At 46.0% G+C, this 22,973-nt stretch overlaps 1 protein-coding gene across 1 annotated transcript in view; it reads left to right on the top strand.

The window, feature by feature from the left end:
• LOC126475431 (putative polypeptide N-acetylgalactosaminyltransferase 9) overlaps positions 1–22,973 on the top strand; it is a 164,852-nt gene that overhangs the window by 48,485 nt on the left and 93,394 nt on the right. Inside the window, exon 2 of the mRNA XM_050103281.1 lies at positions 12,486–12,658. Within this exon, the coding sequence (XP_049959238.1) occupies positions 12,486–12,658 (173 nt within the window). The remainder of the gene's footprint in view (positions 1–12,485; positions 12,659–22,973) is intronic.

Raw genomic sequence — 22,973 nt, 5'->3', positions numbered from 1 at the left:
ATTCAAATTGTAAATCGTTACGAAAACACATTTGACCTCTTAGCCACAAATAATCCTGAGCATCACGTCGAATACAGGGAATGGTGAACACATAGTAGAGCGAGGCTCAATTCCGTAACAAAGAAATTCACCAAAACTAAACGCGAAATGTATCTATTTACAAATGCAACTAAAAATTCTGTTGACGTCTTTCTAAGAGACAGTCTCCAATCCTTCCAAACTATGTAAGCGAAGACCATATGTGGCTTAAGTTCAAAGAAATAGTATCAAGAGCACTCGAGAGGTTCATACGAAATAAATTAATAAGAGACAGAACTGATCTCCCATGGTACACAAAACACGACAGAAAAATGCTGCAGGAGCACCGAGAAAGGCAAGTATAATTTAGACGAACGAAAAATCTCCAAGATTGCGAAGTTTTACTGAGGCTCGAAATTTGGTGCGGATTTCAATGCGAGATGCATTTAATGGTTTCCACAACGAAACTCTCTCTAGACATGTGGCGGAAAATCCAAAGAGATTGTGGTTCTATGTTAAATAAACCAGCGGAAAGAGTCAGTAAGCGACGGGGGGGAGGAGGAGGAGGAGGAGAAGGAAGGGGAGGAGAAGGGGGAGACAAGGGACCCAATGCTTTGGAGCAGGTAAAATCGTGGCAAATGTCCGGCGTGGCAAATGTCCGCACACCTGCAGAATTGCTTGCGCAGTGTGTGTTTAGATGCATGCAGTAAACGGTAGATGCTCGGTGTGCTGACAGGAGGAAGCCATTCCCCTCACACTGGCTCACCGAGCCGTGCAGATTTGGCCGGCACAAGTTTGTAACGGGAATAAGTAATCAGGGCGGAGCGCCCTCCGTGTGGGGGAATCCATTTCCAGGCGCCCCGCGCCGGCGGAAGGTAAACAAACCCGACAGTCGCGACCTCGGCGGTTCGCGGCGCGGCGCGGAGCGAAGCGCTCCTGTTGCCGCGGAACGCCAAGTTGCTCTGCAGAGAGGGCTAGGGGGGGACGAACTTGGGCCAGCAGTGGCGCGGGGCTTATTGAAGGCGCAGCCGGCCAGATTGGTTTCTGAGCCCAGATAACTTTTAATGCTACTGCCGATGTAAAAGAAGGGGGCGGCGGCGCGCGGGAGCGGGCGCGAGTGAAAGTTAATGGGTTATCTGTCAGGGCGCCGGACAAGGGGTTTAATAAATTGCGGGGAAAATGAGGTTAGGGTCGGACGCTGACAGGCGCTGAGAAAGGAGCGCCCGGGGGCTGGTCGGCCGCCAATTTGGGGGAGGAATCTGCGGTGGAGAGAAGCGGGGGTGGGTGGGGAGCGGCGAAACCCTCCGTGTGGCCGCGCGCTCAGCGTCTAGTTCTCCCGTGTCCAGACACAGTCGCAGACCGAGGCGCGGGAAAGCGTTCCGTACTCCTCGTTGTTGTCGCACCGTTCCGTTTCTAACCACAAAGAGATATGCGAGATTAACTTCTCTTTGTGATGTTTTAATGCGAAAGAGCCCATTAGGACAGCGCAAACTGATTACAAGAGAAGTAGCCCAGCTCAGACGGCTAAAACCAAATAAACATGATTGGGATCACAGCTTGATAATAAATTCAACAGCGAGGAGCACCTCGCAGAACTGCTGAAGCGCCTAAACAAATCTCTATTTGTAATGCGAATGGTGTCACACATGGGGAATATAAAAATGAAAAAGCTGACATACTATGCTTACTATCCTTCCATTAAGTCATATGGAATTATTTGCTGGAGTAACTTATCAACCCAAGCTATGGTTTTCCGGTTACAAAAACATGTAACAAGAATTATTTGTCGTGTGAAATCAAGAGCGTCCAGCAGAGGCCTGTTTAGGTAACTCGATATACACTCCTGGAAATGGAAAAAAGAACACATTGACACCGGTGTGTCAGACCCACCATACTTGCTCCGGACACTGCGAGAGGGCTGTACAAGCAATGATCACACGCACGGCACAGCGGACACACCAGGAACCGCGGTGTTGCCCGTCGAATGGCGCTAGCTGCGCAGCATTTGTGCACCGCCGCCGTCAGTGTCAGCCAGTTTGCCGTGGCATACGGAGCTCCATCGCAGTCTTTAACACTGGTAGCATGCCGCGACAGCGTGGACGTGAACCGTATGTGCAGTTGACGGACTTTGAGTGAGGGCGTATAGTGGGCATGCGGGAGGCCGGGTGCACGTACCGCCGAATTGCTCAACACGTGGGGCGTGAGGTCTCCACAGTACATCGATGTTGTCGCCAGTGGTCGGCGGAAGGTGCACGTGCCCGTCGACCTGGGACCGGACCGCAGCGACACACGGATGCACGCCAAGACCGTAGGATCCTACGCAGTGCCGTAGGGGACCGCACTGCCACTTCCCAGCAAATTAGGGACACTGTTGCTCCTGGGGTATCGGCGAGGACCATTCGCAACCGTCTCCATGAAGCTGGGCTACGGTCCCGCACACCGTTAGGCCGCTCACGCCCCAACATCGTGCAGCCCGCCTCCAGTGGTGTCGCGACAGGCGTGAATGGAGGGACGAATGGAGACGTGTCGTCTTCAGCGATGAGAGTCGCTTCTGCCTTGGTGCCAATGATGGTCGTATGCGTGTTTGGCGCCGTGCAGGTGAGCGCCACAATCAGGACTGCATACGACCGAGGCACACAGGGCCAACACCCGGCATCATGGTGTGGGGAGCGATCTCCTACACTGGCCGTACACCACTGGTGATCGTCGAGGGGACACTGAATAGTGCACGGTACATCCAAACCGTCATCGAACCCATCGTTCTACCATTCCTAGACCGGCAAGGGAACTTGCTGTTCCAACAGGACAATGCACGTCCGCATGTATCCCGTGCCACCCAACGTGCTCTAGAAGGTGTAAGTCAACTACCCTGGCCAGCAAGATCTCCGGATCTGTCCCCCATTGAGCATGTTTGGGACTGGATGAAGCGTCGTCTCACGCGGTCTGCACGTCCAGCACGAACGCTGGTCCAACTGAGGCGCCAGGTGGAAATGGCATGGCAAGCCGTTCCACAGGACTACATCCAGCATCTCTACGATCGTCTCCATGGGAGAATAGCAGCCTGCATTGCTGCGAAAGGTGGATATACACTGTACTAGTGCCGACATTGTGCATGCTCTGTTGCCTGTGTCTATGTGCCTGTGGTTCTGTCAGTGTGATCATGTGATGTATCTGACCCCAGGAATGTGTCAATAAAGTTTCCCCTTCCTGGGACAATGAATTCACGGTGTTCTTATTTCAATTTCCAGGAGTGTATTAACTACTGCTTCCCAGTATATTTATTCCTTAATGTAACTTATCATTAAAATTATCTCCCTTCCAAACCAACAGCTCAGCTCATGGAATCAATATTAGAAACAAGAATAATCTTCATACAGTTTTAAACTCACTTGCTTTGGTCCATTATTCAGGAACACGCATTTTCAATAACTTGCCAGCAGCCATAAAAAATTTAACTACCAATAAAGTTCAGTTTAAGAGGAGCCTAAAAGGTTTATTGGTGGCCAACTCCTCCAACTCCACTGATGAATTTCTTAGTAGAAACAACTGATGTGTGCTTGTCTTACTAATAGTATAAAATAATCGAATATTCGCACAATCTGTCTTCCGTACAAATACAGTGCAGTAATACGATCATTGTAACTAACATTCTAAAATGGTTTTTCTATTCAGCGTTTATTGCCTCATAAATGAAAATATGTTTTAAAATTTTTTGACTCGTTCCACATTTATGACGATCATTCCACTTAGCATCTCTGGAAGGTACGTTAGCATTGTAAACATTTATTGTGTATTCTTATTCTTCTGACATATTCTACATCCTCGAGGATCTCCTCGCTATGGATCAGTTGGAACGAAAAGTAAATCTAATCTAATCTTAAAACCCGGAGATGTTCAAATAGTTCAAATGGTTCTGAGCACTATGGGACTCAACCTCTGAGGTCATCAGTCCCCTAGAACTTAGAACTACTTAAACCTACTAACCTAAGGACAGCAAGCACATCCATGCCCGAGGCAGGATTCCAACCTGCGGCCGTAGCGGTCTCGCAGTTCCAGACTGTAGTGCCTAGAACCGCACGCCCGGTTATGTATTTGTTCTACCGCCTGTCAATGTCATTTAACTGTAAAACTCTACATTTGTGTACAACTGGTGTTTGAAGATCAAGTCGAAAAAGGAAAAAAAAATACCCTGTAGCAATCAATTACTATTTGAACAAACAAAGCAACCAGCCACTTCTCATGTAGATTCATTTATGCAAAGACGCTCTTCGGATTGATATTCAGTTGAGGTAATGGGTTTACATCTTCATCAACACAACATTTTTGTGGACTATATTTTGAACGCTGTGCGAAATTCTTAGCTATCACGTTTCTCGAGTTGTTTACGTTTATTTTGTAACTTGTAGCTCCTTGTTTTGCATTGAAAGCATAATACACACAATTCAAGTTTCACTGGTGCACGGATGCAGCGCAGCATTCGCCATGTAGCCGACTTACAAAGTGCTGGTTTACGTCGGACTTCTATGCAGACAGCCGCTAAATTTAAAATAACTGTGCTACATTGCTGAGCTACATTGTATTATATTTAAGTCCTTCCCAGCAGTTTTTTTTTTAATTTTATGGCTGATCTTAGAAAATACTGTAAGGATTTCCATACACTTTTCACTAATAGGCTAATTTATTGCAGCCAGGATGGACAGGTGCTCTGGTCATAGTACACACATCACAAAAAGTTTTGCTTCACTTCGGTTCTGAGAGTTCCGGAACCTGTACAGAAAATTAGAATAGAGATCAACATAAACATCAATTCCGCCCTTTTTATTGCTCATAAAAACCGCACATTGCATGATGTACAACCATACAGAAAGACCTTCAGAGATGGTGGTCCACATTGCTGTACACACCGGCAGCTCTAATACCCAGTGACACTTCCTCCTTCACTGATCATGCCTGTATTCGTCATGGCATACTATCCACAAGATCATCAAGGCACTGTTGGTCCAGATTGTCCCACTCCTCAACGGCGATTCGGCACAGATCCCTCAGAGTGGTTGGTGGGTCACGTCGTCCATAAACAGCCCTTTTCAATCTATCCCAGGCATGTCAATAGGGTTCATGTCTGGAGAACATGTTACCCACTCTAGTCGAGCGATGTCGTTATCCCGAAGGAAGTCATCCACAAGATGTGCACGATGGGGGAGCGAATTGTCGCCCATGAGCCTCGCTAATATGCTGCCGATATGGTTGCACTATCGGTCGGAGGATGGCATTCACGTATCGTACAGCCGTTACGGCGCCTTCCATGACCCCCAGCGGCTTACGTCGGCCCCATATAAAGCCACCTCAAAACAGCAGGGAACCTCCACCTTGCTGCACTCGCAGGACAGTTTGTCTAAGGCCCTCAGCATGACCGGGTTGCCTCCAAACACGCCTCCGACGATTGTATGGTTGAAGGCATATGCGACACTCATCGGTGAAGAGCGGTCCGTGTGTCATGTTGTTGGGCCCACCTGTATCGCGCTGCATGGTGTCGTGGTTGCAAAGATGGACCTCGCCATGGACGTCGGGAGTGAAGTCGCGCATCATGCAGCCTATAGCGCACAGTTTGAGTCGTAACACGACGTCCTTTTGCTGCGCGAAAAGCATTATTCAACTTGGTGACGTTGCTGTCAGAGTTCCTCCGAGCCATAATCCGTAAGTAGCGGGCATCCACTGCAGTAGTAGCCCTTGGGCGGCACGAGCGAGGCATGTCATCGACAGTTCGTGTCTCTCTCTATCTCCTCCATGTCCGAATAACATCGCTTTGGTTCACTCCGAGAGGACTGGGCACTTCTCTTGTTGAGAGCCCTTCCTGGCACGAAGTAAAAATGCGGACGCGATCGAACAGCGGTGTTGACCGTCTAGGCATGGTTGAACTACAGACAACACGAGCCGTGTATCTCCTTCCTGGTGGAATGTCTGAAAATGATCGGCTATCGGCCCCCCTCCGTCTAATAGACGCTGCTCATGCATTGTTGTTTACATATTTGAGCAGGGTTAGTGACATCTCTGAACAGTCAAAGGGACGTTTGTATTCCTTTCTGCCTGCCTCATTTACTGCATGTATATATTTTCTCCTTTCGTCAGTTAAGTTCAATATATCTTATGTTAGCCAAGGATTTCTACTAGCCCTCGTCTTTTTACCTATTTGAACCTCTGCTGCCTTCACTATTTCATCTCTCAAAGCTACCCATTCTTCTTCTACTGCATTTCTTTCCCCCATTCTTGTCAATCGTTCCCTAATGCTTTCTCTGAAACACTCTACGACCTCTGGTACTTTCAGTTTATCCAAGTCCTATCTCCTTAAATTCCCACCTTTTTGCAGCTTCTTCAGTTTTAATCTACAGTTCATAACCAATAGATTATGGTCAGAGTCCGCATCTGGCCCTGAAAATGTCTTACAATTTAAAACCTGGTTCCCAAATCTCTGTCTTACCATTATATAATCTATCTGAAGCCTTCCAGTGTCTGACAGCCTCTTCCACGTATACAACCTTCTTTCATGATTCTTAAACCAAGTGTTAGCTGTGATTAACTTATTTTGTGTGCAAACTTCTACCACGTGGCTTCCTCTTTCATTCCTTACCCCCATTCCATATTCACATACTATTTCTACTTCTCTTCCTTTTCCTACTATCGAATTCCAGTCACCCATGACTATTATTTTTCGTCTCCCTTCATTATCTGAATAATTTCTTTTATCTCATCATACATTTCTTCAATCTCTACGTCATCTGCGGAGATAGTTCGCATATAAACTTGTACTGCTGTGGTAGACGTGAGCTTCGTGTCTATCTCGGCTACAATAATGCGTTCACTATGCGGTTCGTAGTAACCCTATTTTTTTATTCATTATTAAATCTACTCCTGCATTACCCCTATTTGATTTTATATTTATAACCCTGTATTCACCTGACCAGAAGCCTCGTTCCTCCTGCCTCCGAACTACAGTAATTCCAACTGTATGTAACTTTAACCTATCCATTTCCCCTTTAAATTTTCTAACCTACATCCCCAATTATAGGAGAATACATTCCACGCTCCGACACATAGAATGCCAGTTTAGTTTCTTCTGATAACGACGTTCTCCTGAGTAGTCCCCGCCCAGAGATCCGAATGGGGGACTATTTTGCCTCCGCAATATTTTACGAAAGAGGACGATATCATCATTTAACCATACAGTAAAGCTGCATGCCCTCGGGTAAAATTACGGCTGTAGTTTCCCCTTGATATCAGCCGTTCGCAGTACCAGCACAGCAAAGCTGTTTTGCTTAATGTTACAAGGCCAGATCAGTCAATCATCCAGACTGTTGCCCCTGCAACTACTGAAAAGGCTCTCAACAGGTACCCCTCCGTTGTGGTTGCACCTACGGTACGGCTATCTGTATCGCTGAGGCACGCAAGCCTCGCCACCAACGGCAAGGTCCATGGTTCATGGCGTGGGGGTGGGCTAAACCTTATATACACAAAAATTACAAATTATTGTCATTCCATCGAAGTTGCTGCATTTTTGAAGAATGTAACGCTGTCAAACTGATCATCCTGCTGACCCCCCCCCCCCCCCCAATCTCTCTCTCTCTCTCTCTCTCTCTCTCTCTCTCTCTCTCTCTCTCTCTCTCTCTCTCATATGCACGCGCATGCGCACACACACTCCACTGCGCAAGGCTCGATGGCGTCCGTCGTCGGCAGTCCCCGGAGGCTACGGAAGTTGGCGGCGTGGCGCAGGTGTGTGACAGCCGACACAGCCACAGCCAAGGCGCCGCGTGAATTTTCCTTGGACTGCGGTTGCGGCCGGCGCGACTGGAGGCATTAAACTGAGCGCGAGGCGGCATACTGATGGCGGCGCCCAACTTGGCACCCGCGTCACGAACGCTTCCGCTCCCGGACACATCGGCGCACTGCGTGTGTGTGTGTGTGGGGGGGGGGGGGGGGGGGGGGGGCTGGTGCGAGCAGGTCGATCTAGATTCCTAGCCAGCTGTCGACTCCCTCGGACCAGGTGGGAAACTCTCTCAGCCTATAAGTGCTTAAAAACACATGAGGAGTGGAAGGTTTTGTTCAACTTGTACAGAATCGAGACCGCAGTGGTAAGAGTTGAAAGGCTGTTGCTGAGTAGGGCAGCGTTGTAGCTAACCATCGATGATTTTTTTTTCTGTACGTTAGCAGACAGTAAAGGAAACCACGGACAAATTTGAAAAGGGAATTAAAGTTCAGGGAGAACATTTAAAAACTTTGCCGATGACGTAATTCTGTCAGAGACGGCAAAGAACTTGGAAATGCAGTTAAATTGAGTGGATAGTGCCGTGAAGGAGAGACTATAATATGAATCCCAACAAAAGTAAAACAAGTGTAATGGAATGTTGTCGATTTAGATTCAGTGGTACGGATAGAATTAGATTAGGAAACGAGGCACGAAAAGTACTACAAGAGTTTACTATATAGGCATCAAAATAACTGATGACCAAAGTAAACGACATATAAAAGGCAGTCTGGCACACTAGGAAAATAATTTCTGAAAAAGAGAAGTTTCGTAACATCGAATATACACTAATGGCCATTAAAATTGCTACACCACGAAGAAATGCAGATGATAAACGGGTATTCATTGGACAAATATATTATACTAGAACTGACATGTGATAACATTTTCACGCAATTTGGGTGCATAGATCCTGAGAAATCAGTACACAGAACAACCATCTCTGGCCGTAATAACGGCCTTGATACGCGTGGGCATTGATTCAAACAGAGCTGGGATGGGGTGGACAGGTACAGCTGCCCATGCAGCTTCAACACGATACTACAGTTCATCAAGAGTAGTGACTGGCGTATTGTGACAAGCCAGTTGCTCGGCCACCACTGACCAGACGTTTTCAATTGGTGAGAGACCTGGAGAATGGTCCGGCCAGGGCAGCAGTCGAACATTTTCTGTATCCAGAAAGGCCCGTACAGGACCTGCACCATGCGGTCGTGCATTATCCTGCTGAAATGTAGTATTGCGCAGGGATCGAATGAAGGGTAGAGCCACGGGTCGTAACACATCTAAAATGTAACGTCCACTGTTCAAAGTGCCATCAATGCGAACAAGAGGTGACCGAGACGTGTAACCAGTGGAACCCCATACCATCACGCCGGGTGATACGCCAGTATGGCGATGACGAATACACGCTTCCAATGTGCGTTCACCACGATGTCGCCAAACACGGATGCAACCATCTTGATACTGTATACAGAACCTGCATTCACCCGAAAAAATGACGTTTTGCCATTCGTGCACCCAGGTTCGTCGTTGAGTACACCACCGCAGGCGCTCCTATCTGTGATGCAGCGTCAAGAGTAACCGCAGCCATGGTCTCCGAGCTGATAGTCCATGCTGCTGCAAACGGCGTCGAACTGTTCGTGCAGATGGTTGTAGTCTTGCAAACGTCTCCATCTGTTGACTCACGGATCGAGACGTGACTGCACGATCCGTTACAGTCATGCGGATAAGATGCCTGTCGTCTCGACTGCTAGTGATAAGAGGCCGTTGGGATCCAGCACTGCGTTCCGTATTACCTTCCTGAACCCACCGATTCCATATTCTGCTAACAGTCATTGGATCTCGACCAACGAGAGCAGCAATGTCGCGATACGATAAACCGCAATCGCGATAGGCTACAGTCCGACCTTTATCAAAGTCGGAAACATGATGGTACGCATTTCTCCTCCTTACACGAGGCATCACAACAACGTTTCACCAGTCAACTGCTGTTTGTAGATGAGAAATCGGTTGGAAACTTTCCTCGCGTCATTGCATCGCATTTAGAAGAAATAAAATTATGATAAATGTAGAGGAAAAGACGAGATCGGTTGATAGGGCACATCCAGGGTTATCTGGATATCGTCAGTAGAGTAAGGGAGGGAAGAGTGAGTTGTCAACGGAACCCGAGAGTCACGCCCTGCCTGTATTCTTGCCAACCAAATATGAAACAGAGGTTCATGCGATCTGGAGTGCATCGGAACAGGTGAGGCGTATTCAGCCTAAGAAATTCCTCATCTTTTGTCATTCGCTAAGTGTACTTCAAGGCAGCCAGGGCATGAACCTCTGTAGAAAACCCATTGAAGTTCATCTAGAACACGCTCCTTCACCTACAACATCTAGACAAAGTCATGTTGGGATTCGGAGCTCGAAATTAGTTGATGCTGGCTTGTACAGTAGACTATGTATTGTGACACAGGGTGAAGTCCACCTACATTTACTGTTCTCATTGAGGCCAAGCATCATGCACCATGTGGAGGGTAGATGACTGGAGCTGAATTACAATAAAGTGCAGTAAGAAAAGCTACTACCCAGCAGTGTAGTAGCTGATCCTAGCCGCAGAGATCGGATGGAGGACTGTAATTGGCCTTCGCGTTGTAAATTGTCCCGTGACGCATAGATTTCTTCTGCTGTGAAAGGATGTCACCAGTTTGCGGCGGTTGTGACATACGCCTATTTGTACGCGGCCTATTGACAGAGCGCGCCAAGTTTCCTACTGAAAGGGCAGCGTATGGCCTTTATTTGGATATGCAGTCTGTTTTGAGCGATGACACTTAGGCGGTAAAGTACTTAATGAAATTCTGTTTGACTATCCAGCTCTTAGGTCAAGTCTTGGAAAGGATTACTTGGTTAATTACTTTGACTGGTTCTGACAGCCAGCCATTATAATTTCCCACTTTCGAGTTTTTTTATACCATTAGCATTACCTTCTTGTGGAGTGAGCCTTTTTGCTGACTTTCGTTGTTTACTTATTAATAATTATTATATTACTAGTGTTATAACTGTATTTCGCCTATTTATTTTGCTGTGAAAGTTCTCCAGTATACTCAAAATTATTTGTGTGCAAGCGCTGAAAACCATACTGCCCTGAATTGCTAAAATACTTTTATAATAATGTCTTTTCCCCCCCATGAACCATGAACCTTTCCGTCGGTTGGGTGGCTTACGTGCCTCGTCGGTACGGATTGCCCTGCAGTAACTTTGAGGATTGCCGACGACATTGTAATTCTATCAGAGGCCGCAAAAGACTTGGAAGAACAGTTGAACGGAACGGACAGAATCTTGAAAGGAGAATATACGATGATCACCAACAAAACCAAAACAAGAACAATGGAACGTAGTAGAATTAAATCAGATGATGCTGAGGGAATTAGATTAGGGAATCGGACTCTGAAAGTAGTAGATTACTTTCGCTATTTGTGCATGAAAGTAACTGATGATGGCCGAAGCAGAGAGGATATAGGCCGGCCGAAGTGGCCGTGCGGTTAAAGGCGCTGCAGTCTGGAACCGCAAGACCGCTACGGTCGCAGGTTCGAATCCTGCCTCGGGCATGGATGTTTGTGATGTCCTTAGGTTAGTTAGGTTTAACTAGTTCTAAGTTCTAGGGGACTAATGACCTCAGCAGTTGAGTCCCATAGTGCTCAGAGCCATTTGAACCATTTAGAGAGGATATAAAATGTAGACAGGCAATGGCAAGGAAAGCGTTTCAGAAGAAGAGAAATTTGTTAACATCGAGTATAGATTCAAGTGTCAGCAACATGGACGATAAACAGTTTGGACAAAAAAAATAATAGAAACTTTCCAAATGTGGTGCTACAGAAGAATGTTGAAGATTAGATGGGTAGATCACGTAACTAATGGCGAGGTACTGGACGGAATTGGGGTCGTGTGACTAGGGCCTCCCGTCGGGTAGACCTTTCGCCGGGTGCAAGTCTTTCGATTTGACGCCACTTCGGCGACTTGAGCGTCGATGAGAATGAAATGATGATGATTAGGACAACACAACACCGAGTCCCGGATCGGAGAAAATCTCCGACCCAGCCCTTAGGATTGACATTCTGTCGCGCTGACCACTCAGCAACCGGGGGGCGGACAGAATTGGGGTGACAAAATATTTGTGACACAGCTTGACCAAATGAAGGGATCGGTTGATAGGAGACACTCTGAGACATAAAAGGATTACCAATATAGTAAATGGCTCTGAGCACTATGGGACTCAGCTGCTGTGGTCATTAGTCCCCTAGAACTACTTAAACCTAACTAACCTAAGGACATCACACACACCCATACCCCAGGCAGGATTCGAACCTGCGACCGTAGCAGCAGCGCGGCTCCGGACTGGAGCGCCTAGAACCGCACGGCCACCGCGGCCGGCACCAATATAGTACTGAAAGGAAGCACGGGGAATAAAAATCGTAGAGGGAGTACAGTTAGAGGGTTCAGAATGATGTAGGTTGCAGTAGTTATTCGAAGATGAAGAGGCTCGCATAGGATAGGGTAGCATGGAGAGCTGCATCAAACCAGTCTTCGGACTGAAGACCACAACAACAACAACGTACAGTGTTGAAGTCTCCTTTCGGACGGGTGATAAGTAAGGCTTCTCTGCCTGACGACCCTTCGTTTGGTTGTGCAGGTGCAAGGAGCCAAACAAGTACGACGTGGCGAACCTGCCACCGACGGCGGTGATCATCTGCTTCCACAACGAGGCGTGGTCGGTGCTGCTGCGCACCGTACACTCTGTGCTCGACAGGTCACCGGAGCACCTCATCAAGGAGATCATCCTGGTCGACGACTTCTCCGACATGCGTGAGTACACTGCCATCTAATGCGTGCTGCGCGCTTGCCAAATGGAGGGGACCGGAACAAGCGCTGCCGAGTCATTGACTGTTTCGAGCAATCTGTACAAAGGCATTGCGGCTGTAATCAGTGATTTTCATAGGATGCAACGAAACGGAGTTGTGCCACACGCGAGCAGCCTGCTATAAATTCCGACCGTCAGTCGTAATGAACAACCTGAGGAATATTTTGCTGCTTACAGTCGTTGCATACAAGGACTAAATATGAAATAAGTAAAGTTTTCAAAGGCTGATGACGGTCGCTCCTGAATCTACATCTACATCAGTATTTGCTTGATAGGTTCCCGGGAATTACACCGGATAATATTGTAGAAACCGCACAAGATTTCAGCGAGACAACTGCCCGCCATCTTCAGGTGCTACTGTAGCACCTGAAGTTGGCGGGCAGTTGTCTCGCTGAGATATTGTGCGGTTTCTACAATACAGGGTGATTCAAAAAGAATACCACAACTTTAAAAATGTGTATTTAATGAAAGAAACATAATATAACCTTCTGTTATACATCATTACAAAGAGTATTTAAAAAGGTTTTTTTTTCACTCAAAAACAAGTTCAGAGATGTTCAATATGGTCCCCTCCAGACACTCGAGCAATATCAACCCGATACTCCAACTCGTTCCACACTCTCTGTAGCATATCAGGCGTAACAGTTTGGATAGCTGCTGTTATTTCTCGTTTCAAATCATCAATGGTGGCTGGAAGAGGTGGCCGAAACACCATATCCTTAACATACCCCCATCAGAAAAAATCGCAGGGGGTAAGATCAGGGCTTCTTGGAGGCCAGTGATGAAGTGCTCTGTCACGGGCTGCCTGGCGGCCGATCCATCGCCACGGGTAGTTGACGTTCAGGTAGTTACGGACAGATAAGTGCCAATGTGGTGGCGCTCCATCCTGCTGAAATATGAATTGTAATTGTAATTGAATAGCTCTGCGAGTCGATTTTCCTGGGCTGCGAACAAATGCTTGCTGGATGCGTGCTACATTTTCATCACTCGTTCTCGGCCGTCCAGAACTTTTCCCTTTGCACAAACACCCATTCTCTGTAAACTGTTTATACCAACGTTTAATACACCACCTATCAGGAGGTTTAACACCATACTTCATTCGAAATGCACGCTGAACAACTGTCGTCGATTCACTTCTGCCGTACTCAATAACACAAAAAGCTTTCTGTTGAGCGGTCGCCATCTTAGCATCAACTGACGCTGACGCCTAGTCAACATCGCCTCAAGCGAACAAATGTAAAACTAAATGAAACTTTATAGCTCCCTTAATTCGCCGACAGATAGTGCTTATCTCTGCCTTTTGTCGTTGCAGAGTTTTAAATTCCTAAAGTTGTGGTATTCTTTTTGAATCACCCTGTATTATCCGGCGTAATTCCCGGGAACCTATCAAGCAGATGCAGCGCCGGGAAAGCCTCAAACAGTACATCAGTATTACTTCCGCCATTGTACAGTGCGAGGTGGAGGGTACATCATACCAATATCAGCAATTTTCTTTCGTATTGCAATTCGTGTAATGAGCTAGTGAAAAATGAATGTGTTACGACCTATGTACACGTCGTATTCTCTTGTCTACCTTCATGCGGATGCTGTAGTATACAGAGAAGTTGCAGCATTAGAAAATTGTAGCGAAATGCAGGAAGATCTGCAGTGGATAGGCACTTGGTGCAGGGAGTGGCAACTGACCCTTAACATAGACAAATGTAATGTATTGCGAATACATAGAAAGAAGAATCCTTTATTGTATGATTGTATAATAGCGGAACAAACACTGGTAGCAGTTACTTCTGTAAAATATCTGGGAGTATGCGTGCGGAACTATTTGAAGTGGAATGATCATATAAAATTAATTGTTGGTAAGGCGGGTACCAGGTTGAGATTCATTGGGAGAGTCCTTAGAAAATGTAGTCCATCAACAAAGGTGGTGGCTTACAAAACACTTGTTCGACCTATACTTGAGTATTGCTCATCAGTGTGGCATCCGTACCAGATCGGGTTGACGGAAGAGATAGAGAAGATCCAAAGAAAAGTGGCGCGTTTCGTCACAGGGTTATTTGGTAACCGTGATAGCATTACGGAGATGTTTAGCAAACTCAAGTGGCAGACTCTGCAAGAGAGGCGCTCTGCATCGTGGCGTAGCTTGCTCGCCAGCTTTCGAGAGGGTGCGTTTCTGGATGAGGTATCGAATATATTGCTTCCCCCTACTTATACCTCCCGAGGAGATCACGAATGTAAAATTAGAGAGATTCGAGCGCGCACGGAGGCTTTGAGACAGTCTTTCTTCCCGCGAACCATACGTGACTGGAACAGAAAAGGGAGGTAATGGCAGTGGCACGTAAAGTGCACTCCGCCACACACCGTTGGGTGGCTTGCGGAGTAGAAATGTAGATGTAGATGAGCCGGCCAGAGTAGCCGAGCGGTTCCAGGCGCTACAGTCTGGAACCGCGCGAGCGCTACAGTCGCAGGCTTGAATCCTGCCTCGAGCATGGATGTGTGTGATGTCCTGGTTAGTTAGGTTTAAGTAGTTCTAGGGGACTGATGACGTCAGAAGTTAAGTCACATAGTGCTCAGAGCCATTTGAACCATTTTTAACTTCATGATTCCAACGCGAGGTATACGTTGATGCCAACATAATGGTCACATGTATTCGGATGCAGGTCTTCTAAATTTTCCCAACAGGGTTTGGCGAGAACTGCGTCCTCTTCCTTCCAGAGATTCCCATTTAATTCTTCCGACCATTTCCGTTACACTTTCGTATCGCCTATACCAACCTGTTACTATTCTAGCAGCGCGTATCCGACTTCTTTCAATATTCCTTCTCATGCTGAATTGAATAGTATACTATAGTGATCCTACTCTAGCCTCTTCTATGCGATTTCCTTTACAGATGCAATGTACTTTCCCGGAATCCTGCCAGCAAATCTAAGTTCCCCATTCATCTTACCTAACGTAAATTTTACGTGTTCGTTCAGTGCCATATCCCTGCTTAGTATTACCTTTAAATATAATGGTGTGAAAAATTTAAGGACGAAATTAGCTTTCCGGTAATGTGTCACTTTGAAACTTCCCCTTTGAAAATTAATAATGACAGTGCTGGAAAAACTCTTACGTTATTTGATTTTCAAACAGCTGAGCAAAACTGAACATACTCAGATAGTTCTCTCTTTACTTATTCTGATCATCACTAAACTAACACACAATACTTTTTAGCGCAACGAAATCTGACTTTCAATAATCTCTACAAAAGAATGGCCCTGACTAACAATAACCTATACCTTTCATGAATCACTTACCTCACAAAAATCTTCGTTACTCGATCTACTGCAATACAGCGAGCGCCAATGCTGAAAGCTAAATAAAACATTCTAAATACTGAAGGCACTACCTACTGATAGGCATAGTTAGCAAATGAAAGATTTTGATAGAGAACAAACAATGTATTTACCTTAATAGCGTTCAAAAGTCATTATATATATATATATATATATAATCAGTTCATTACATCCATCTTTACAAATTTCCTTTTCTGACGGACACACGTCTAGATCGTCCGCTCATAGTAATCTCTCAAAACTCTGGCAACTCTCTCACCACATCCACCACTATTGGCGGCTCGCCTCCAACTGCCCAACGCTACACAAGCGAATATTCCAACAATGAGTCCAACCAGCCACAGATTGCACACAGCGCAGTCAGCGATTTTCATACAGAGCGCTATGTGACGTTACCAACATAAAAACCTAAACAGCCTACTTACATAGCCTCCATGTTCCCCAAAAAAAATTTTACAAATTGTTTTGGGCAGTGGCCAATATTTATTTGCTAAATTTTTTATATTAACGCTAATAAATATATCAAATGCACACTAGTATTGATACACTGTTGGTCAAAAGCAAAAATTGTCGTCACAGTCCATAAAGAGGCTGTTTAGGTTTTCATGTTGGTAATGCCACGTAGTGCTGTGTGTGAAAATAGCTGACTGCGCTGTCTGCAGTCTGTGGCTGGTTGGACTCGTTGTTGGAATATTCGCTTGTGTAGCATTGGGCAGTTGGAGGTGAGCCGCCAGCAGTGGTGGATGTGTGGAGAGAGAGGTGCCTGAGTTTTGAGAGGTTACTATGAAAGCGGACGATCTGGACGTGTGTCCGTCAGAAAGAGGCAATTTGTAAGACTGGATGTCATGAACTGATACATATACTATGACTTTTGAACGCTATTAAGGTAAATACATCGTTTGTTCTCTAACAAAATCTTTCATTTGCTAACTATGCCTATCAGTAGTTGTTGCCTTCAGTAGTTTGAATCTTTTATTTAGCTGGCAGTATTGGCGCTAGCTGTATTGCAGTAGTTCGAGTAACGAAGATTTTTGTGCGGTAAGTGATTCATGAAAGGTATGGGATATTGTTAGTCAGGGCCATTCTTTTGTAGGGATTATCGAAAGTCAGATTTCGTTGCGCTAAAAATATTGTGCGTCAGTTTAGTGTTGATCAGAAAAAGTAAAGAGAGTAATGTCTGAGTACGTCCAATATTGCTCAGCTGTTTGAAAATCAAATAACATAGAGGTTTATTCATTAATTTTTCAAAGGGGATGTTTCACAAGTGTTAAGGTGTAGGGAGGCATAATGTTACATGGACTTACTGACATACAAATCTTTGAGCACGGACACTCACCGGTCAACGTTATGGCTCGACACACTACTTCTTCCGGACGTGCGTCATTCCAGGGGTGCATTCGGTCCTGATTTATTTTTATGGATGACAAGGCACGACCACATCAAACTGCGTTGGTGCATGAGCTCATGGAACGAGAGGATATTCGGCAAATGAACTGGCCCGCCCATTCCCCCAACTTAAATCCTGTTGAGCACGTGTGGATGCGCTGGAGAGACTGTATTGCAGCACGTCCGCATGCACCAATGGCCATCCAGCAGTTCTCAACGGCACTGGTGGAGGAATGTAACGCCCTACCTCAACATCTCCGTAGCAGCCTTTTGGCCAGCCATAGCACGTGATGATCACATCCCCTTTTCAGAATCATGTCCCGCCTTTTGTAATATCCAGGGCGTCATCATATATGGCGATGATTTCGGTGTGATTATTTTTTGACTAAAAGTGTCATTTCTGTTCAGCTCATTGCATATTTATTTTAGTTACCTTTTGTACTATACCGCATAAGTTCTTTCTATGTACGGTCAATGTTTCATCGAGCTATGTTACTCTGCAAAATAGTAACGCGAATTCTTTACAGACGAATGGAAAAACTGGTAGAAGCCGATCTCGGGGAAGATCAGTTTGGACTCCGCAGAAATATTGGAACACGTGAGTCAATACTGACCCTACGACTTATCTTAGAAGATAGATTAAGGAAAGGCAAACCTACGTTTCTAGCATTTGTAGACTTAGAGAAAGCTTTTGACAATGTTGATTGCAATACTCTCTCTCATATTCTGAAGGTGGCAGGGGTAAAATACAGGGAGCAAAAGGCTATTTACAATTTGTACAGAAATCAGATGGCAGTCATAAGAGTCGAGGGGCACGAAAGCGAAGCAGTGGTTGGGAAGGGAGTGAGACAGGGTTGTAGCCTATCCCCGGTGTTATTCAATCTGTGTATTGAGCAAGCAGTAAAGGAAACAAAAGAAAAATTCGGAGAAGGAATTAAAATCCATGGAGATGAAATAAAAACTTTGAGATTCGCCGATGACATTGTAATTCTGTCAGAGACAGCAAGGGACTTGGACGAGCAGTTGAACGGAATGGACAGTGTCTTCAAAGGAGGATATAAGATGAACATCAAAAGCAAAATGAGTATAATGGAATGTAGTCGAATTAAGCCGGGTGATGCTGAGGGAATTAGATTAGGAAATGAGACACTTAAAGTAGTAAAGGAGTTTTGCTATTTGGGGAGCAAAATAACTGATGATGATCGTAGTAGAGAGGATATAAAATGTAGACTGGAAATGGCAAGGAAAGCGTTTCTGAGGAAGAGAATTTTGTTGACATCGAGTATAGATTTAAGTGTCAGGAAGTCGTTTCTGAAAATATTTGTATGGAGTGTAGCCATGTATGGAAGTGAAACATGGACGATAAGTAGTTTAGACAAGAAGAGAATAGAAGCATTCGAAATATAGTGCTACAGAAGAATGCTGAAGATTAGATGGGTAGATCACATAACTAATGAGGAGGTATTGAATAGAATTGGGGACGAGAGAAATTTGTGGCACAACTTGACTAGAAGAAGCGATCGATTGGCAGGACATGTTCTGAGGCATGAAGGGATCACAAATTTAGTATTGGAGGGCAGCGTGGAGGGTAAAAATCGTAGAGGGAGACCAAGAGATGAATACACTAAGCAGATTCAGAAGGATGTAGGTTGCAGTAGGTACTGGGAGATGAAGAAGCTTGCACAGGATAGAGTGGCACGGAGAGCTGCATCAAACCAGTCTCAGGATTGAAGACCACAACAACAACAACAACATGTTACTCTGGAGTGACACAGCATGCGAAAGTTACTTTCGTCTTTATGTTCTGCATACCAGCGAACTTACACGTTGTGACTTGCTCAAGATGTTAACCACAACTTTTGTAGTAATATACTGTCTGGACCTTTCTCTTTGTTACAGCCATTGTCTTACATTTATCCACAATTAAGGAGAGCTATCATTTATTACACAAAGTGGAAACGTTGTCCAGGTTTTTTAATTCCTTATGTCCAATGACACTACTTTCCAGCACGCAGTTACATCGCCAGCGAATAATCCTAAAGTGCTACAGGTCCCGTCTGATAAATCTCTTAGATATACTGAAAACATTACATGCCTCGTTAAGTGTCTACGCATCCTTGAGTACACCTGATGTTATGTTTGCTTCTGTGAGCATTCATCGTCTCGTGTAACGTACTGGGTTCTTTTAGTCGAATGTTTGCGAAGATACTTCGTGTGGTGGTATCGTGGTTAGCATTCGGCGATGTAGTACATAGTGAGTGGTACAATGATAAAGGCAACCGGAAGAGTGAGATAGACAGGTGCAAGTCTTTCACTGTTTGCTTAAAATTCTTAAATGAAATGCCCGGTTGATTCCGTCAACAAGGTAACGGCAGTTTTGCTACGCATCTTAGTATAGCTGAGCTAGTACTGTACCTAAACATTGACTTTACTTCGCCCTACCGCGCACCAACGAAGAGTCGAATAGCTTAACAGGTTATGAGATCACAGCTTCATTAAAACCGCTTCAGCTGTGTTACATATTCCACCACCTACAACTCACCATCAACTGCCTCTTACAACGGTTGGCGTCAGCGGAACGTACATTCCAAATCGTTCCGTAAGCGCAAAGTACGCATGTAGTCCAAAGTGCACATAAGGAATACAAAATAAAATGTTTTTGCGTAATGATTTCCATGCGTCACCTTTCACCTCGCCATTCAGATATTTTTGAATTATTTTTCCCATATTGTTTGACTGTATCAGGTGTTCGTTAGAATCAATGCTTCATATGGTTCAAACGGCTCTAAGCGCTATGGGACTTAACGTCTGAGCCCATCAGCCCCCTAGACTTGAAACTACTGAAACCTAACCAACCTCAGGACATCACACACATCTACGCCCGAGGTAGGATTGGAACCTGCGACCGTAGCAGCCGCGTGGTTCTGGACTGAAGCGTCTACAAACGCTGTGCCACAGCAGCCGGCACCAACGCTTCACTCGCGTCCACAGCCGAGGTTGCTAACGCAGTCTTGCGCAGAGGCACTCGCCTTGCAGATGATGGAGGAAATTGTCCGCACGAGCTTATGGTCGATTACAGCAGGACCATTGTCTTGGTATAAATTTCAAACCTCTCCACAGTGTGACATAAAGAGTGAACATGTGAGACTGTTAATGGTGGATTCACTCGTCTATTGGGAAAGTTGAGCCCGACAGTCTCCTGGTAGATATGTGCTGTCGGCACCGAGTTTCAGCGTCTCCCTGCTCTCATCATCACGCAACACAAAAAGTGACGTTGCGCTATTCGTACACCCATTACGAGCACCTGTACTCAAGATATACTCTTAAGGCATAATTCTTAGACACGGAGACAAAAGGTACCATTCTGGCTGAATCCATCCCTCGAGGACTCCCAGACAACAATACCGTACACCTCTTAATTTTCTTACTAGTGTTTCAGTTGACGTATCGTCACGGAAGCCACGAGATACGTTGCGACGCCACCCGGAACACTCCCACGCTATACGTTTTGCGCGCCTCTTACGACGACTGGCGATGAGGCAACTAATTTTCACAATGTGTTTCTCTCTCTGCCAGCTGAGCAGGAAGCTGAAAGGGGTAAGTTAAAATGCTTTAGAAAAAAAATATTGTTACGTCAGACTGCCGTCTCGTCGCAGTGCGAGAGAGAGGGTAAGAATTGGGAATTTCGCTGACCGCGGCAATGGCTCGGGTCCTCCATGCAGCGCGGTACGGATACTCGTTGAGAGAACGAGGTATCGACTTGCGAGCGAGCGCGCCAATTTCCCGGTAACGACTGCCGCTACCGGCTGCCGGCTGGCGACTTGATTAGGTTCCGGCCGACCCAGCGCTGGGCCTGTTGCCGGCACTTCCGCAGGTACCTGCGCCACCTCGTCTGCGTCTGCGTATGTGTGGGTGGGGGGAGGGGGGAGGGGGCGGGGCGGAGAGGGGCGGGGTTGTTAATTAACGGCGACCCGCTCAGCCGGCTCAGCTCTGCGCGGGACCTCCATCACACGGACGCGGATAACGTAATTAACATGCGTATCCATTATGGAATTCCAAATTGTATCTCGTGGTACACTCGCTCCTTCACCTCGGGCGCCACGAACTTCACAGGTGCCGAAATATGTAGAACTCTTTATGCCTCTTTCTTTCCAATATCACTGTTTTATTTCGCCTTTTCCCAAGGCCAAGTAAAACCACTTTAATAGCTATCCTCTCTCTCTCTCTCTCTCTCTCTCTCTCTCTCTCTCTCTCTCCGTCCCCTTGCGTACCATATCAAAAGCACCATTCCTCCTCTAATTCTTTCACATTAAGTAATTTTTATGTATTAGCACCTTTCGTTCTACTTGTCAGCTCCCTTTACATCTCAGTGCCATTAATGGACGATTTTCTCCCCGGTTCTTGAACTTCAGAGTGTCGTCAGCTGCTTTCGTGCTTGTGAATGTACTGCGTTACATGAGCGAACATATCTTCATCTGCATCTACATTCTCCACGAGCCACCATATGCTGCGTGGCGGAGGTTACCTTGTACCACTACTAGTGATTTTCTTTCCTGTTCCACTCACAAATAGAGCGAGGAAAAAAGATTGCCTATCTCTTACCTCTTCTTCTGCCCCACTGCAGACTCCTAACTAAGGTACGAGCATATGAGATTGGTTCCCAAATATTTGAGTGGCTCGAAGACTTCTTAAGTAATGGAACCCAGTACGTTGTCCTCGATGGTGAGTGTTCATCGAAGGTGAGGGTTTCATCTGGAATGCCCCAGTGAAGTGTGCTAGGACCACTGTTGTTTTCTGTCCACACAAATGATCTTTTGGATTGGGTGGATAGCAATGTGCGGCTGTTAGCTGATGATGCTGTGGTGTACGGGAAGGTGTCGTCGTTGAGTGACTGTAGGAGGATACAAGATGACTTGGACAAATGGTTCAAATAGCTCTGAGCACTATGGGACTTAACATCTGTGGTCATCAGTCCCCTAGAACTTAGAACTACTTAAACCTAACTAACCTAAGGACATCACACACATCCATGCCCGAGGCAGGATTCGAACCTGCGACCGTAGCAGTCCCGCGGTTCCGGACTGAGCGCCTGAACCGCTAGACCACCGCGGCCGGCTGACTTGGACAGGATTTGTGATTGGTGTAAAGAATGGCAGCTAACTCTAAATATAGTTAAATGTAAATTAATGCAGATGAATAGGAAAAAGAATCCCGTAATGTTTGAATACTCCATTAGTAGCGTACTGCTTGACACAGTCACGTCGATTAAATATTTGGGCGTAACATTGCAGAGCGATATGAAGTGGGAGAAGCATGTAATGGCAGTTGCAGGGAAGACGGATAGTCATCTTCGGTTCATTGGTAGAATTTTGGGAAGATGTGGTTCATTTGTAAAGGAGACCGCGTATAAAACACACATACGACCTATTCCTGAGTACTGCTCGAGCGTTTGGGATCCCTATCAGGTCGGATTGAGGGAGGACATAGAAGCAATTCAGAGACGGGCTGCTAGATTTGTTACTGGTAGGTTTGATCATCACGCGAG

This window comes from Schistocerca serialis, chromosome 4, assembly GCF_023864345.2.
Source record: "Schistocerca serialis cubense isolate TAMUIC-IGC-003099 chromosome 4, iqSchSeri2.2, whole genome shotgun sequence".
NCBI classification, from domain to species: Eukaryota; Metazoa; Arthropoda; class Insecta; order Orthoptera; family Acrididae; genus Schistocerca; species Schistocerca serialis.
The sequence above is the reverse complement of the archived record's forward strand: the minus strand, read 5'-3'. Positions and strand labels throughout refer to the sequence as shown.